The following is a 14,212-nucleotide window of genomic DNA, read 5'->3' on the forward strand; positions in this document are numbered from 1 at the left end:
ATACCTTCACCGGTATGTCATCAGGACCAACTGCCTTTCCATTTTTCATCCTTTGTCGTGCCTTTCTGACTTCCCCTTAACTAATCATTGCCACTTCCTGGTCCTTCACACTTGCCTCTTCAACTCTTCCTTCTCTCTTATTTTCTTCATTTATCAACTTCTCAAAGTATTCTTTCCATCTATTTAGCACACTACTGGCACCAGTCAACACATTTCCATCTCTATCCTTAATCACCCTTACCTGCTGCACATCCTTCCCATCTCTATCCCTCTGTCTGGCCAACCTGTAGAGATCCTTTTTCTCCCTCTTTCATATCCAACCTGCTGTACATGTCTTCATATGACTCTTGTTTAGCCTTTGCCACCTCTACCTTTGCCCCACGTCGCATCTTGATGTACTCCTTTAGCCTCTCCTCAGTCCTCTCAGTGTCACTTCTTCTTCGCTAATCTCTTTCCTTTTATGACTCCCTGTATTTTGGGGTTCCACCACCAAGTCTCCTTCTCCCCTTCCTACCAGAAGACACACCAAGTACTCTCCTGCCTGTCTCTCTGATTACCTTGGCTGTCGTCGTCCAGTCTTCTGGGAGCTTCTAATCTCCATCGAAAGCCTGTCTCAACTCTTTTCGAAAGGCCGCACAACATTCTTCCTTTCTCAGCTCCCACCACATGGTCCTCTGCTCTACTTTTGTCTTCTTAATCTTCCTACCCACCACCAGAGTCATCCTACACACTACCATCCTATGCTGTCGAGCTACACTCTCCCCTACCCACTACTTTACAGTCAGTAATCTCCTTCAGATTACATCGTCTGCACAAAATATAATCCACCTGTGTGCTTCTACCTCCGCTCTTGTAGGTCACTATATATTCCTCCTTCTTCCGGAAATAAGTGTCCACTACAGCCATCTCCATCCTTTTTGCGAAGTCCACCACCATCTGTCCCTCAAAGTTCTTTTCCTGGATGCCATACTTACCCATCACTTCTTCATCGCCCCCGTTTCCTTTACCAATATGTCCATTGGAATCTACACCAATCACAACTCTCTCGCCGTCTGGGATGCTCAGAACTACTTCATCTAGTTTTTTTCATTCATCAACTTCTCAGAGTATTCTTTCCATCTATTTAGTAAACTCATGGCACCAGTCAACACACTTCAATCTCTATCCTTCATCACCCTTACTTGCTGCACATCTTTCCCATCTCAATTCCTCTGTCTGGGCAAACTCGAGAAATCCTTTTCTCCTTCTTTGTGTCCAACCTGGTGTACATGTCGTCGTATGCCTTTTGTTTTGCCTTCTTTGACCTACAATGAAGAAAATGAGTATTTGAACACCCTCCTATATGACCAGCTGAGCCACCGTGCGATTGAAATAAGTGTTCACTGTAGCCATCTCCATCCTTTTTGCAAAGTCCACCACCATTTGTCCCTCAAAGTTCCTTTCCTGGATGCCGTACTGACCCATCACTTCTTCATCGCCCCTGTTTCCTTTACCAATATGTCCATTACAATCTGCACCAATCACAAGTCTCTCACTGTCTGGGATCCTCAGAACTACTTCATCTCGTTCCTTACAGAATTTCTTTTTCAATTCTAGGTCACATCCTACCTTTTGGGCATAGCCGCAAACCACATTATACATAACACCCTCAATTTCAAATTTTAGTCTCATCACTCGATCTGATACTCTTTTCACCTCCAGACATTCTTGGCTAGCTCTTCCTTTTAAAATAACTCCTTCTCAACTTCTCTTCCCATCTACTCCATGGTAGAATAATTTAAACCCTGCTCCCAAACTTCTAGCCTTACTATCTTTCCATCTGCTCTCTTGGATGCACATTATATCAACCTTTCTCCTAATCATCATGTCGACCAACTCCCAAGCTTTTCCCGTCATAGTCCCAACATTCAAAGTCCCTAGACTCAGTTGTAGGCTCTGTGCATTCCTCTTTTTCTTCTGACGACGGATCCGGTTTCCTCCTCTTCTTTGTCTTCAACCCACAGTAGCTGAATTTCCAACGACGCCCTGCTGGTTAGCAGTGCCGGGGGCGGGCGTCGTTAACCCGGGCCTCGACCGATCCGGTATGGGATTCTTTAGATGAACACTCATATTTCTTTGGCAAAGTTTTTACGCCGGATGCCCGTCTTGACGCAACCCTCTGCATTTATCTGGGCTTGGGACCGGCCTACAGATTGGACTGATTTGTGCCACCATAGGGCTGCATTAATGACCTGTTAGTCTGTCTTTAAAAGTCCAGATCCACTCCATGTATTATCCTGAAACAGATGCACTTGTGTGAGGTCATTAGCTGCATAAAGACACCTGTCTCTCTCACAGTGGACATCCACCTGTGATGAAAATTTCAGACCCCTCCATGATTTCTAAGTGGGAGAACTTGTAATATAGCAGGGTGTTGAAATACATATATTCTTCACTGTACATGAATATCCCTACCTATGCCCACTTTAACCGTTTGAAAATTTTCCAACCTTCCGCCCAATGTTTTAGATTTTATGGATGTCAAACGTGAAGATTTTCCATCAATGTTGAAAAAGTCAACTTCGCATAATGTCTTACATTCCCGAGCAATAAAATGAATAAAATGAAAATATCAGAACTGTCCATCCATCCATTTTGCAAGCCGCTTATCCTCAGAGTCGCATGATTGCGCCAATATTTTGGATTTTATCAACCTTTTTCTCAGAGGACTGTCCTGCAGCTGAGCGTATAAATACACATAGTACACGCATTGTGTGTGTGTGTGTGTGTGTGTGTGTGTGTGTGTGTGTGTCCGCAGTACTGATAGAATGTCAGATTGCTGGAGTTTCAGTAAAATAAATGAATATAAACTTTTGCCTGTAGGCGTAATTCAATATTCTCCTTCAATGAAGTTTAATGCATGTCATTTTTATCTGTAGTTGGACCTCTTATGGACCAGAAAGCAAAATGTGATGTATAACCTTTTTGACTGGCCAACGCATCGTCATTCTCGCCTGGTGGTTCTGACCATCGCAAACACTATGGACCTGCCAGAGAGGATCATGATAAACAGAGTGTCCAGCAGACTGGTGAGCAGTACACCTAAAGTACAAACTGAGTTGATAAATCAACTATAATCCTAAAGCTAATTTGCTGATATCCTGTTTGACAGTTGTTTGAAATTGTTGTAACTGGGTAAATGTGACAGAAACCTTTTGAGGACCTTGAATACCTTGTTACAATTAAGCGCATATACAACTAAATTCCATTTTGTAAAATTACTGTAGGGGTTGTGGGTTCGTATCCCACTGGGGCCTCCACTCCCTGAGAAGGGTTGCGTCAGGAGGGGCATCCAGCATAAAAATTGTGCCAAACATATATGTGCGTTCATCTGAGATGACACGCTGTGGCGACCCCGAAAGGGACAAGCTGAAAGAAACCATCCACCGTAATTCTGTTGTGAAAATTGTATGTAGTGTTGCTGTGTGTGGTGAGTGACTTCAAATTTAAGGTATAGTATTGTTTCATGTACAGTGGTGCCTCTGTTTATGAACATTATTGATTCTTGAATAGGATTTGTTCATTGACGTTTGTAAATCGACAATTTTCCCATCAGAAATAATCCAAATATAGTTTCAGGCTTGACAAACTTCCGGATTTTAGTGGAAGTGTTAAACCTAACCTAACTTTAAATACAATATAAAGCTATACATTGCTGGATTTCAAACATGATAATGTTCTGAAGGTAAAGGAAATTGATCATAAATGTCTTTAAGAACCAGTATAACCATAATAGAACTGTCGAGCTGTCCTCCATAATCAATATGGAGCTGCCCTGCTGGCATGCCCCGAAGCAGTTCCATGTGTCCCTCTGGTGCGTTCACTCACTCTGAAATCACAAACCCCTTAACATAAACAACCAAGTTGTGACAGTACTGAATAATACAAAATAAAAACCACTTTACCCTGAGGGATGGGCTGCTGTTCACAAGTGTCCTCTTCTGACGACACTGCTTTCTGGTTTTCCTCTCTCTTCCTCCTGTTTGGACTGGAACCAAACTGAGCCTCACTGCACCAAGAAGATATCCAATGACACCTATTTCTGGTGGCGCTTTAAAGTTTGTCTGCTGAAACCCATTATGTTGTCGTTAAAAACAGTGAGGATTCTACTGGAAACTTTCTGGTCTTTTTCCAAACCACACATTTCCTTCATTTTAACTGAAGGGATATCACTGATTGTATCTTTCTGACGAAAGCCCCTCCAGCGCCATCTTTGTGTTCTTCCTTGTGAAGGCACAGAAGTTCATCTGTCATCAACTTGCCGTTGTGCTCTTCAACCAAACTCCTCCACGTCATGCCTGTCCATGTCCAATCCAATTATGTTGCTAGGGGACACTGTCTCCTTGACAACTGATTGAGGAGTGGGATTGATTCTTTCAATGTCCCTTTCATCCATAGATGCAGTCAAAAGCTTCCTCCACACTTTTTGTCATTTATGTCCAGTTTGGGTGCCTGATGTGATATCAAAACATCGCTGGAATAACGCCTTTATGTACAGTAATGAGGAGCTGATCTTTTGGTTGACTGAGTCATGTTAGGTGGCAGGATTTTTATGGTAATGGACAACTCCAATTAAGCCTACTACATGCCTCAAGGATTGTCCATGAGTAACACCACCTTCAGCAAAAAGCCTTCATCAAACATATTTTTAACTGTGCGGCCAAATATGTAGTTTTCCCTCTCAGAAAATATCTTCCCCGTAATCTATGCCAAACGTTTTGGGGCATGCTGGAAAAGCAACCAGTAAATATAAACTGATAAAAGTTAGAGCAAGTTGAGCCTGCTGGAATGACTGGCACCAATGGATCTGCAGATGTGTCATAGTTCGAGGACCTTCAGGTGCTAGTGTATGAATCTGTCATGATTCAGAATCAGCTTTATTTGCCAAGTATGTTACAAGACACGCAAGGAATTTGCCGGCGGCAGTTGGAATCATTCTATTATGACAATCAACAGCCAATGACAACCTATACTTTTAGGATATAAAAAGCATGGGGCAATGCTGATGTCATTGTGCAAATGAGTCCTCTAGCAATTTAGAGCAATTTAAAGTGACAGTGCGTTGATGTGGTTCAGTGATGATTGTGCAAATGGTGCAGTTCTCAAACTCAAGTGGCCACAAATAGTCAACAACAGAAAATAGTGCAGTGTGAGTGCAGGAATAATCTAAAAGTTTTGTGGCAGAGATTTACAAAATTGGCTGCATTTTAGAATGAAATTGTAAATCAACTGTTTAAGAGGATGATGTCAAGAGTGAAGATGTTTTGTCTACCCGTTTTAGTTAGCATTGTTCGATAAAACCTATCTGAGTTAGGGAGCTGGAATATGTAGTGACCTAGGATCCAAGAGGGTTTTGTATGCCTTTGTCTTAGTTTTGGTAGTGTGCAAGTCCACAAGAGTGAGTAGGTGGGCACCAAGATTTCATTCATCAGGCTTGACTCCCAGTTGCAGTTTGATTTTTCTCCATTGTGGCAGCACCAAACTTGAGTTTAATGGATGAACACAGAACCGATCCAGCTCCTGTGGTAGGCTGTGCTTTCTCAGAAACACATCCTCTGCATGGGCTTTTTTGGATGGAGTCCTAACAGGAATGTAATTCCTATGAACTTGGTTGACAGGGAAGTTACACAGCCTGAGGGGCAGCTGTGGCCATAGGATGTTTCCTGAAGTCCATGATCATGCCTACCGTCTTTTGAGGGTGTTCATCTTGTGGTTGGTTTAGCCACAGCAAAGCTCAAGGCACTCTACTTCCTGTTGATATGGGGACTTGTCACCTTTTTTGATGAGGCCGATGACCGTGGTGTCGTCTGCAAACTTTAGGAGTTCAGGGATGGTGGTGAGCTAAACACAGAGGTAAAGTCCAAGAACAGGATCCGTGCATAGCTTGGTGGACCGTCAAGCGTTGTTACATGTTAACTGCATCATCCACAGACCTGTTTGATCGATATGCTTACTCCAGGGGTCCTATGACACTCTTGATGTTGTCCAGAACAAGGCATTCAAAGGACTCCATGACACAGATATCAGGGTGATAAGCCTTGTCATTTAGGTCTGAAATTGCAGGAATAAAATAGTAACAGCCATCCATTTTTCCATATCGCTTATCCTCACTAAGAATGCAGGTGTACTTTCGGCTATCTCCGTTGACTGTGAGAGGCGGGGCACACCATGTATGTGTCGCTAACCAATTGCAGGGCACATAGACAATCATTTACAATCACAGGCACACATGGCTGGTTTTAAACTGATCAATTAACCTACCATACCTATTTTTGGAATGAGGGAGGAAAACCGGAGGATCAGGAGAAAACTCATGTCATCAGCAAATTCTTTCTTACTCCATACTGTGGCCTTCTCATCAGTTTGGTAGAGGTTAAGCTTGGTCTCATCAGTCCATAAAACCTTGTTCCAAACTTTTTTTTTTTTTTTTGCTCATCTATGTACTTTTCAAAATCTAATGTGGCCTTCTGTGTGGTTCACATCTTGTGATATGGATATGATATTTTCTCTCTGTCTTCTTCGAACATTAGCTTGTGATACCTTCACACCTGCCATGTGTGGGTTCACAGTGGTGTCACAGGCTGTTGTCTTTGGATGTGTCTTTACAGCTCTCAAAATGTTGCTGTCAACTGGTGTTGATACCATTGGCCAACCTGTTTGATGTCTGTTGCACCATAGTCGTTTTTCTTTTTCAGGACAAATTGTTTTATTGGCTAATGTTCAACTCTTGTGCAATTGATTGATATTCCCTATTCTCTCATCATACAAAATCACAAAACGCTGGCAGGTCAAGGTCTAAATATTTGTTTAGCAGCGAATGCAGTTTTCACAAGTGAAACCCAAAAGCAAGCACTATGTTTTAGCCAATCGAGAAGGCAACACTTGAGGAGTTCGAAATGCCCCCCCAGTCATGTTCCAAAATTTTTGCTCACATGAAAAGTGAGTGGCTTCAAGCAAAATGTACTCATACTTGTTATTTAAGACATAGGTTTAAATTAAATTTAATAAAAGCTTGAATTTGAAACTTTCATCTCCTATTCATCTTTTGATCAGAAACCCAAATGTCTGTAAAATACAACATAAATATAAGAAATAATTTTGTAGAAAACTGTATAGGACTAGCCAAGTAATTGAATTTAGAGTTGGAAATCTGCAATCTAATTAAAACTGCCTTTTTTTTTTTTTTTTTTTTTTTGAAAGACGTACATTTTGGGTGTTTATTCACGCAAACCTGGCATCCCACTTCGAATTGTTGCACGCTTCTTTGTATGTATAGCCTACTTCCATTGTTCCCAACATCTGGTGAATTTTTCATGTCAATTGGATCTTTTGAAATATATTTGAGGAAAACGGTCACGTGTTAAATACTTATTTCAACTGTTGTAACATCGCTGAAGTTGTCACTGATGGTGCGTGCTTGATGGGCTTGCACTAGATAGGCATTTGTCCAAGGATGAGGGAGAGAGAGAAATAGAAGTGCAGTTTGAAACTTCAGGATCAAAGGTTAATTATTAAACAAGATGCTATTTTAAGCACATGAAGAGGGAGTCATAGCACCCATTTTGCACATAAAATTTGATTTTGCAACCCCCAAAATTTTATCTAAAATTTGATTTTCCGGATGTCCTTTTTTTCTCTCCAGGGTTTAGCACGAATGTCATTCCAGCCATATGGATTCAAGCAGTTACAACAGATCATCATGTCCCGGTTAAACAAAGTCAAGGCATTTGAGGAAGATGCTTTGCAGCTCGTAACCAGGAAGGTGATGACCAACACTCAATATCCTACTTCAACATAAGTCCCTTTTCTTCCAGCCCAGGACTTTGTGTTCGTGGTAGCAGGAGCTCCTGGGACGTAAACGATCCACCATACTTATTTATTCACGGGACCTTTACCAATTGAGATTGATGGTACTATGTTGCTCGTTATTGACACCTACTGGATCTAAAACGTAGTTAATTCAAGCTTTCAAGCTAGTGTAACTCTGAAACCTGGCCCATTTTCCAGGTAAGGCAATTGTTTTGATTCTAATTTACAATCCCAACCTGCTGGCTCCAGACAGATTTGGATGCAGGGAGTTTTTTTTATATATATATAAAGTGAAGAAAAGTATTTGAACACCCTGCTATATTGCAAATTCTCCCACTGAGAAATCATGTCGGGCTCTGAAATTTTCATCGTCGGTGAATGTCTACTGTGAGAGAGTTAATCTCAAAAGACAAATCTAGAAATCACAACGTACTATTATTTTTTAGTTTATTACGATTTATTTGTGTGATACAGCTGCAAATAAGTTTACATTTTGGGGAACAACCTCTTTCCCTCAGTCAGAGCATTGAAGATGGGTCGTGGCTGGGTCTTTCAACATGCGAATGACCCGAAGCACACAGCCAGGAAAACCAAGGAGTGGCTCCCTAAGAAGCATATCAAGGTTTTGGCATGGCCGAGCCAGTCTCCAGACCCAATAGAAAATCTTAGGAGGGAGCTGAAACTCTGTTTCTCAACGACAGCCCAGAAACCTGTCTGATCTAGATCATACATTTGTATGGAGGAGTGGGCCAAAATCTCTCCTGCAAACATGGTGAACAACTACAAGAAACATTTGACCTCTGTAATTGCAAAGAAAGGCTACTGTACCAAATAACGTTGTTTTTTTTCAGGTGTTCAAATACTTATTTGCAGCTTTATCACAATTTATTAACAAAATCATACATTGTGATTTCTGGATTTTTCTTTTTAGATTATCTCTGTCACAATGGACATACACCTACCAGGAGAATTTCAGGCCCCTCCGTGATTTCCAAGTGGGAGAATTTGCAATATAGCAGGGTGTTCAAATATTTATTTTCTGCACTGTATTTCATCTCATTAATCTTAAAAACCTGCAAAATGACATAGCTTGCAAAACAACCTTTTAGACTGAACATTGTATTGCCAATTATCCCTTCTACCATAAAAGCGCCTCTTGGTCTATTGCACATTTCAATGTTGATACAAATAATTGTGGGTTCCTCATGTTTGCTCTTGCTTGGTTACCAAAAAAACAGTGAGCTGTAGAAGTTTATATGTTTGCTAGTATACATTGAGCAAGCAAATGAGTATTGCTTTTTCCTTGAAGACATTGACAAAGTTGAGTTGTATACCTCTACTTTGGCTCAATCTGGTGGACATTAACAATGGTTATTTCAATTAGCTGTCAATTTAGGCATATTTTACATCAATTTAGTTGTAACAATTATAACGAGTCACCACTTTACACACCCAAGCCTGATTACCTCCCCAACTCTTCAATGAAGAAATCTTTTTTTTCTTTCGGCTTGTCCTGTTTTGGGTCGCCACAGCGTGTCACCTTTTTTCATCTAAGCCTATCTCGTCCATCCTCGTCTCTTAACACCCATTGTCCTCATGTCTTCCCTCACAACATCCATCAACCATCAGCTCATTTCTAATCCTATCCAACCTGTTCACACCAAGCGAGAACCTCAGCATCTTCATATCTGCTACCTCCAGTTGTGCTTCCTGTTGTTTCTTCAAAGCCACTGTCGCTAATCCGTACATCATGGCTGGCCTCACCATTGTTTTATAAACTTTGCCCTCTATCCTATCAGATACTCTTGTCACATAGAACACCAGACACTTTCCGCCAAGTGTTGCATCCCGGTTGAACCTGTTTCTTCACTTCCTTACCACATTCATACCATTGCTCTGTATTGTTGACCCCAAGGATTTGAAGTCGTCCACCCTCGCTATCTCGTCTCCCTGGAGCTTCACTCTTCTTCCTCCGCCCCTCTCATTCACGCATATATATTTTGTTTTACTTCGGCTAATCTTCATTCCTAGCCTTTCCAGTGCATACCTCCATCTTTCTAATTGTTTTTCCGCCTGTTCCCTGCCCACACACGCACACCTTTTATAGTATCGGCTCACGTTTTATTTCTTTTCACTATTATGATTATTTCTTTGTTTTATGGTGTATTGCTGTTACGAATCGACGAATAATTGAAATTTAAAGGATGACTTTGTCGAGAAAATAGGCATGGGACTGCACATTAAAAGTTAGTTTATGAGGGTTCAGTGTTTCTTTTAATGCCGAAATTATCCACAGATTTCACATCGAAACAGCTGTAAATTGTAAACTATTTTTTAAAAATACCGCACAATTCTTTAACTGCAGATCACAACGAACATCATGGTCCAAGGGGATTCCAGTCTAACCTCATATGTCAGCCAATCCATTAATACCGCAAACAGGAAAGGGGTTCAGGATGGAACCCTGATGCAGTCCCACCTCTACCTTAAATTCTTCTCACATTGCTGCAGTACTGTCACACGACAGCACATCTCACCGCTGTTTTGCTGCCCTCATACATGTCTTCAACTACTCTAACATATTTTTCCGCCACACAAGACTTGCGCATGCAGTACCACAGTTCCTCTCTTTGTACTCTGTCATAGGCTTTCTCTGGATCTACAAAGATACAATGTAGCTCCTTCTGACCTTCTCTGTACTTTTCCACGAGCATCCTCAAAACAAATAATGCATCTGTGGTACTCTTTCTGGGCATGAAAACGTACTGTTGCTTGCAGATACTTACTTCCGTCCCAAGTCTAGCTTTCACTATTCTTTCCTATAACTTCATTGTGTTGCTCATCTTTATTCTTCTGTAGTTTCTACAGTTCTGAACATCGCCTTTGTTCTTAAAAATTGGGACTAGTACACTTTTCCTCCATTCTTCTAGCATCTTCTCTCCCGCTAGTATTCTATTGAATACTTTGGTCAAAAACTCCATCGCCATCTCACCAAATTGCTTCCATACATCCACTGGTATATCATTGGGTCCAAGCTTTCGTCTCTATCTTTGCCCGACGACACATCTCAATGTAATCCTTACGCCTCTCCTAAGTCCTCTCTGTGTCCCACTTCTTCTTCGGTAATCTCTTTCATTTGATCACTTCCTGTATTTTGGGAATCCATCACCAAGTCTCCTTCTCCCTTTTCCTATCAGAAGACACCCTAAATACTCTCCTGCCTGACTGTCTGAATACCTTGGCAGTAGTATTCCAGTCTTCAGGGAGCCTGTCTCACCTCTTTTCGGAAGGCCACACAACATTCTTCCTTTCTCAACTTCTACCATCTGATTCTCTGCTCTACCTTTGTCTTCTTAATCTTAACCTCCTTCAGATTATATCGTCTGTGCAAACTATAATCCATCTGTGTGCTTCTACCGCCGCTCTTTTAGGTCAGTCTATGTTCCTGTCTCTTCTGGAAATGAGTGTTCACCAAAACGAACTCCATCCTTTTTGCAAAGTCCACCACCATCTGCCCCTCAAAGTTCCTTTGCTGATTGCCATACTTACCCATCACTTCTTCATCGCACCCGTTTCCTTCCCCAACATGTCCATTGTAATCTGCACCAATCACAACTCTCTCTGTGTCTGGGATGCTCAGGACTGCTTCGTCTAGTTCCTTCCAGAATTTATCTTTCAACTCTCGGTCACATCCTACCTGTGGGGCATAGCCGCTAACCACATTCTACATAACACCCTCAATTTCAAATTTTAGTCTCATCACTCGATCTGATACTCTTCTCACCTCCAGGACATTCTTAGCCAGCTTTTCCTTTAAAATAACCCCTACTCCATTTCTCTTCCCATCTACTGCGTAGTAGACTAATTTAAACCCTGCTCCTCAACTTCTAGCCTTACTACCTTTCCACCTGCTCTCTTGGATGCACAGTATATCAATTTTTCTCCTAATCATCATGTCAACCAACTCCTGAGCTTTACCTATCATAGTCCCAACATTCAAAGTCCCTACACTCAGTTGTAGGCTCTGTGCATTCCTCTTTTTCTTCTGACAACAGATCCGGTTTCCTCCTCTTCTTTGTCTTCGACCTACAGTAGCTGAATTTCCACCGACGCCTTGCAGGTTAGCAGTGCCTGGGGCGGGCGTTGTTAACCCGGGCCACTCCCGATCCGGTATGGGATTCTTTATATCAGTGATTCCCAAACAGTGTGCCGGTGTGCATTAGTGTGCCGTGAGTGCTCTTCAGGTGTGCCGTGGGAAGTTATCCAATTTTATATAATTGCTAAAAAAAAAAAAAAAAAACATTTATTCAAAGAAATTATGTATCTTTATTCATCTTTTTATGCCAGTGAGGCACAATGACAGACAACAAAAAAATCAGATGGCAGGAAGTACATACAGTAATTAATCTATCTATTTTTGGTGACATTTACTTTTGTTGGTGTGCCGTGGGATTTTTCAATTGTAATATATGTGCCGTGGCTCTATAAAGGTTGGAAATAACTGCTTTAGATGAACGCTCACATTTGTTTGGCACAGTTTTTACACCGAATGCGCTTCCTAAAATAATTTAAACCCTGCACCTAAACTTCTAGCCTTACTCCCTTTCCACCTGCTTTTTTGGATGCACAATATATCAATCTTTCTCCTAATAATCATGTCAACTCACTCCTGAGCTTTTCCCGTCATATTCCCAACATTCAACATCCCTTCACACAGCTGTATGGCCTGTGTCTTTCTCTTCTTCTTCTGCCGACTAAACCGCTTTCCTCTTTTTTTTTTGTCCTTCACCTACATTATCTGAATTTCTAATACGCCTTGCAGATTAACATTTCCGGGTGCAGGTGTAGGAAGCCCGGGTCACGGCTTAACCATTAAGCATGTCGAATGATGAACGATCATATATGTTTGGCACAGTTTTACGCCGGACGTCCTTCCTGACGCAATCCTCTGCATTTATCCGGGCTTGGGACTGGCCGACAGGTAGCACAATAATTTGCTGCCCAACGGGCTGCAGATAATCAAAAAGAAGAAGCAATCAAAGTCAGCAAATGAGATATACAATTCACATACTACCTAATATGTGTTTAAGTTAAGGTCAAATGAAAGCAATCACATTAAACACAGTCAGCACAGAAGGTATACAAATCACTTATGACCTGCGTTAAAAAAAATAAATAAAGGATATGGCGATTTAAAGGATATATGGATGGAAGGGATTCAAACCACAATGGCCCTCCACTCTAGTAGTTGAAAGTTGAGTCCACGATTGATGTTTGGTTCGTGTTGTATACTCTACGTAGGTAATGATGTTCGCGCGCTAAGCTAACCTGGGCTGAGCAGCTTGAATGCAAACAATACGGCACCAATTTGGGTACGAATATATACTACTTGTTAATTTCCTCATGGCCCTCGTCGTAGAAGTTATGAAGTTACTCACGTTCGATGTTTCTTAAACATCCATGAATTGATCACAAACGCGTCTCGTTATTATCAAGCTAAGATAAGAAATACTAGGCCAATAAGCAAGTTAAGTTGACGTTTCCACTTGCCCAACTTCTTATGAGTACTCACTATCCTCGTTGTACACGATACGTAGGTTTTGCAGGACTTGTAGATACTAGCCTTTGATGTTTTCCTCGGAAATATTAGAAAACAGACGCTTTTGTTGTTAGCGGTCTGAGCTAGGCTTACTTGGGCCGAGCAGCTTCGACACGAACGATATGGCTCCAATTTGAGTACTAAGGTTGCACAGATGGTGATTTTAGTCAACTGAAGTCGTTGCAAGGAGTTTCCCACGTCAAGTATTCACAACATTCGGTCCAAAATCAGCAGGATTTATTGAATTACGATCGGGCTGGTCAGAGCTTTCTGTATACCCTGCTACCAGTTATAAGACCAGAAGCAGTGTTCCTCTTCAATCAAGAAATCACTTAAACAGAATCTGACCCAAATCAACAATCAAGAATCAAGTCGGACGAAAGATGAAAAAACGTTGCAACAAAGTGATGAAATCAAAATAATACCAGAAAAGTTGAGGAATAAAGTAATTGACATCTATCAGTCTGGAAAGGATTACAAAAGCAATGTCCAGCTTCAGGACTCCAGCAAACCATTATCCTCACATGGAGAAAACATTGAACAGTGGTGAACTTTCCGAAGAGTGGCCAGCCTATAAATATTACACAAAGAGAATAACAATGACCCCTCCACGATACCACATAGGAACCCTGGACAACTTCTAAAGATCTGCAGGACTCCTATGCTTCAGTTGAGGTCAGTATTTATGACACAAGAAGAAGGAAAAGAATGGGCAAAAATGCTGAACAAAACGAATCAAAGGGCTTGTCTTATTGCAAAAAAAGA

The 14,212-nt window shown here is 41.4% G+C and overlaps 1 protein-coding gene across 4 annotated transcripts in view; it reads left to right on the top strand.

Annotated features, from left to right (window-relative positions):
- The window catches only part of orc1 (origin recognition complex, subunit 1), a 116,065-nt gene that overhangs the window by 90,382 nt on the left and 11,471 nt on the right, over window positions 1-14,212 (top strand). For all 4 annotated transcript variants that reach the window (XM_061825621.1, XM_061825622.1, XM_061825623.1 and 1 more), the window contains 2 exons: window positions 2,919-3,068; window positions 7,682-7,801. In XM_061825621.1, coding sequence (XP_061681605.1) covers window positions 2,919-3,068; window positions 7,682-7,801 — 270 coding nt within the window. The remainder of the gene's footprint in view (window positions 1-2,918; window positions 3,069-7,681; window positions 7,802-14,212) is intronic.

This window comes from Syngnathoides biaculeatus, chromosome 7, assembly GCF_019802595.1.
Source record: "Syngnathoides biaculeatus isolate LvHL_M chromosome 7, ASM1980259v1, whole genome shotgun sequence".
Classification (NCBI taxonomy): domain Eukaryota; kingdom Metazoa; phylum Chordata; class Actinopteri; order Syngnathiformes; family Syngnathidae; genus Syngnathoides; species Syngnathoides biaculeatus.